Raw genomic sequence first — 2191 nt, forward strand, 5'->3', positions numbered from 1 at the left:
GTGAGAGTGTGAGTGTGTGTGTGTGTGTGTGTGTGTGTGTGTGTTCGGGGAAAACACGTCTAAAGATATTTGAAATACTGAGTATATCTGAAACGATGAAGACTTTAGCTGGAGAAGATGAAGTGTTCTCTCATGGGAGAAACACGTTATTATTTAAAGCAGCTGCAATTATTTCTGTCCTAACTTATAAAGTTTGGTGAAATTATTTAAGATTCAAATATGGGAAAAATCTAAATATTGAGAAAATCATCTTTAAAGTTGTTCAAATGAAGTTCTTAGCAATGCATATCACTAATCAAAAATTAAATTTTGATATATTTACGGTAGGAAATTTACAAAATATCTTCATGGAACATGATCTTTACTTAATATCCTAATGATTTTTGGCATAAAAGAAAAATCTATAATTTTGACCCATACAATGTATTGTTGGCTATTGCTACAAATATCCCCCAGCGACTTAACACTGCTTTTGTGCTCCAGAGTCACATATGCATTGGATAAAAGCATGAATTAGTTTTTTATTTGTATATTTTCCATTTTTATTTTAAGTAAAGTTTGTGTCATTCTGTTGTGCATTTTTGTTGGTTTTATTAGTTTTAGCTTTTTTGTTTAAATGCTAGTTTTAATTATTTTAATTCAGTTTTTAATAGTTATTTTCAGTTGTTTAGTTATTTTTAGTTTTAGGATATTTATTAATATTTTGAATGAGGTTTTATATTTTCTGGTTTCATTTTAATTTTAGTTACTTTTAGTCATTTTGTTGTATGTTTTTATTATTTTTCTATATGTCTAAAAAGTTTTTATATTTTTTTTATTTCAGGTTTTGTTTAGTTATTTTAAGTTGTTTAGTTATCTTTATTTTTAAGATATTTATTAATATTTTGAATTTTTTTTTTTTTTTACATTTTCTAGTTTCATTTTAATTTTGGATAAAGTTTTAGTCATTTTGTTGTGCTTTTTAAACAAATAATGTCTATATATTTTTTATTTAATTTTTTTAGTTATTTTTTGTTTTATGATATTTATTAATATTTTGAATCAGTTTTTTTATATTTTCTGCTTTCATTTTAATTTGAGTTAAAGTTAGTCATTTTGTTGTGCAATTTTGTCAGTTTTATATTCTTATTTCAGTTTTTGTTTAGTTATTTTCAGTTTAATTTGATTTAGTTTTATGATATTTATTCATATTTTGAATTAGGTTTTATATTTTCATATATTTATAGGTTTTATAGTTTATTTTAGTCATTTTTATTGGTTTTATTAGTTTTCTATGTCTAAATAGTTTTTATAAAAAAAATTTATTTCAGATTTTTTTTCTTAGTTATTTTCAGTTTAATTATATTTCGTTTTATGATATTTATTCATATTTTGAATTCGTTTTTATATTTTCTTTATTTTATTTTAATCTTAGTTATTTGTAGTCATTTTGTTGTTAGTTTTAATAGTTTTCGATATGTCTAAATAGTTTTTATATTTTTTCTATTTCAGTTTTTGTTTAGTCATTTTCAGTTGTTTAGTTATTTTTAGTTTTATGATATTCATTAATATTTTAAATTGGTTCTTATTTTTATATTTTACATTTTCATTTTACAATTTTTAGAATTTTTTTTAAATGTGATTTTTTTTCAGAATTTTTTTTTTAATTGTAAAAAAAATTAGAATTAAAAAAAAATCTGTTTTTGTTTGGTTCTTTTCAGTTTTAGTAATTTTAGTACTTCACCTCAAACTAAATTACTATTTAATATAAGTATAACTGGAAGTGTTTTTTATATCAGTCGACATTTATTTGAAATGTTTTTAATAAAGGTGTTTCTGCTGATGTTTTGCTGCAGTCGGCTACACGATGAACGACCTGATCTTCGAGTGGCTTGAGAAAGGTCCGGTGCAGGTCGCCGAGGGTCTGACGTTACCGCAGTTCATCATCAGAGACGAGAAGGAGCTTGGCTTCTGCACCAAACACTACAACACAGGTCAGAGCATCACACACACTCATAACTAGAGATCGACCGATATATCGATTTACCGATATTTTTTCCGATATTTAAGCATTTTACAATAATCGGATATCGGTTTTGTAATATCGGATTCACCGATAAACGCCGCCATCTTGTGGATGTTTTGAGAATTGCGCGCAGGATCACCATTGCAGCGCATCTGATGGGAAACAAGACAACAACAACGGCGTGCA

The 2191-nt window shown here is 25.5% G+C and overlaps 1 protein-coding gene across 1 annotated transcript in view; it reads left to right on the forward strand.

Moving 5' to 3' along the window:
- LOC107745263 (glycine receptor subunit alpha-2-like) overlaps window positions 1-2191 on the forward strand; it is a 45450-nt gene that overhangs the window by 34756 nt on the left and 8503 nt on the right. Inside the window, exon 6 of the mRNA XM_016559115.1 lies at window positions 1836-1973. Within this exon, the coding sequence (XP_016414601.1) occupies window positions 1836-1973 (138 nt within the window). The remainder of the gene's footprint in view (window positions 1-1835; window positions 1974-2191) is intronic.

This window comes from Sinocyclocheilus rhinocerous, unplaced genomic scaffold (genome assembly GCF_001515625.1).
Source record: "Sinocyclocheilus rhinocerous isolate Xijiao unplaced genomic scaffold, SAMN03320098_v1.1 scaffold3145, whole genome shotgun sequence".
Classification (NCBI taxonomy): domain Eukaryota; kingdom Metazoa; phylum Chordata; class Actinopteri; order Cypriniformes; family Cyprinidae; genus Sinocyclocheilus; species Sinocyclocheilus rhinocerous.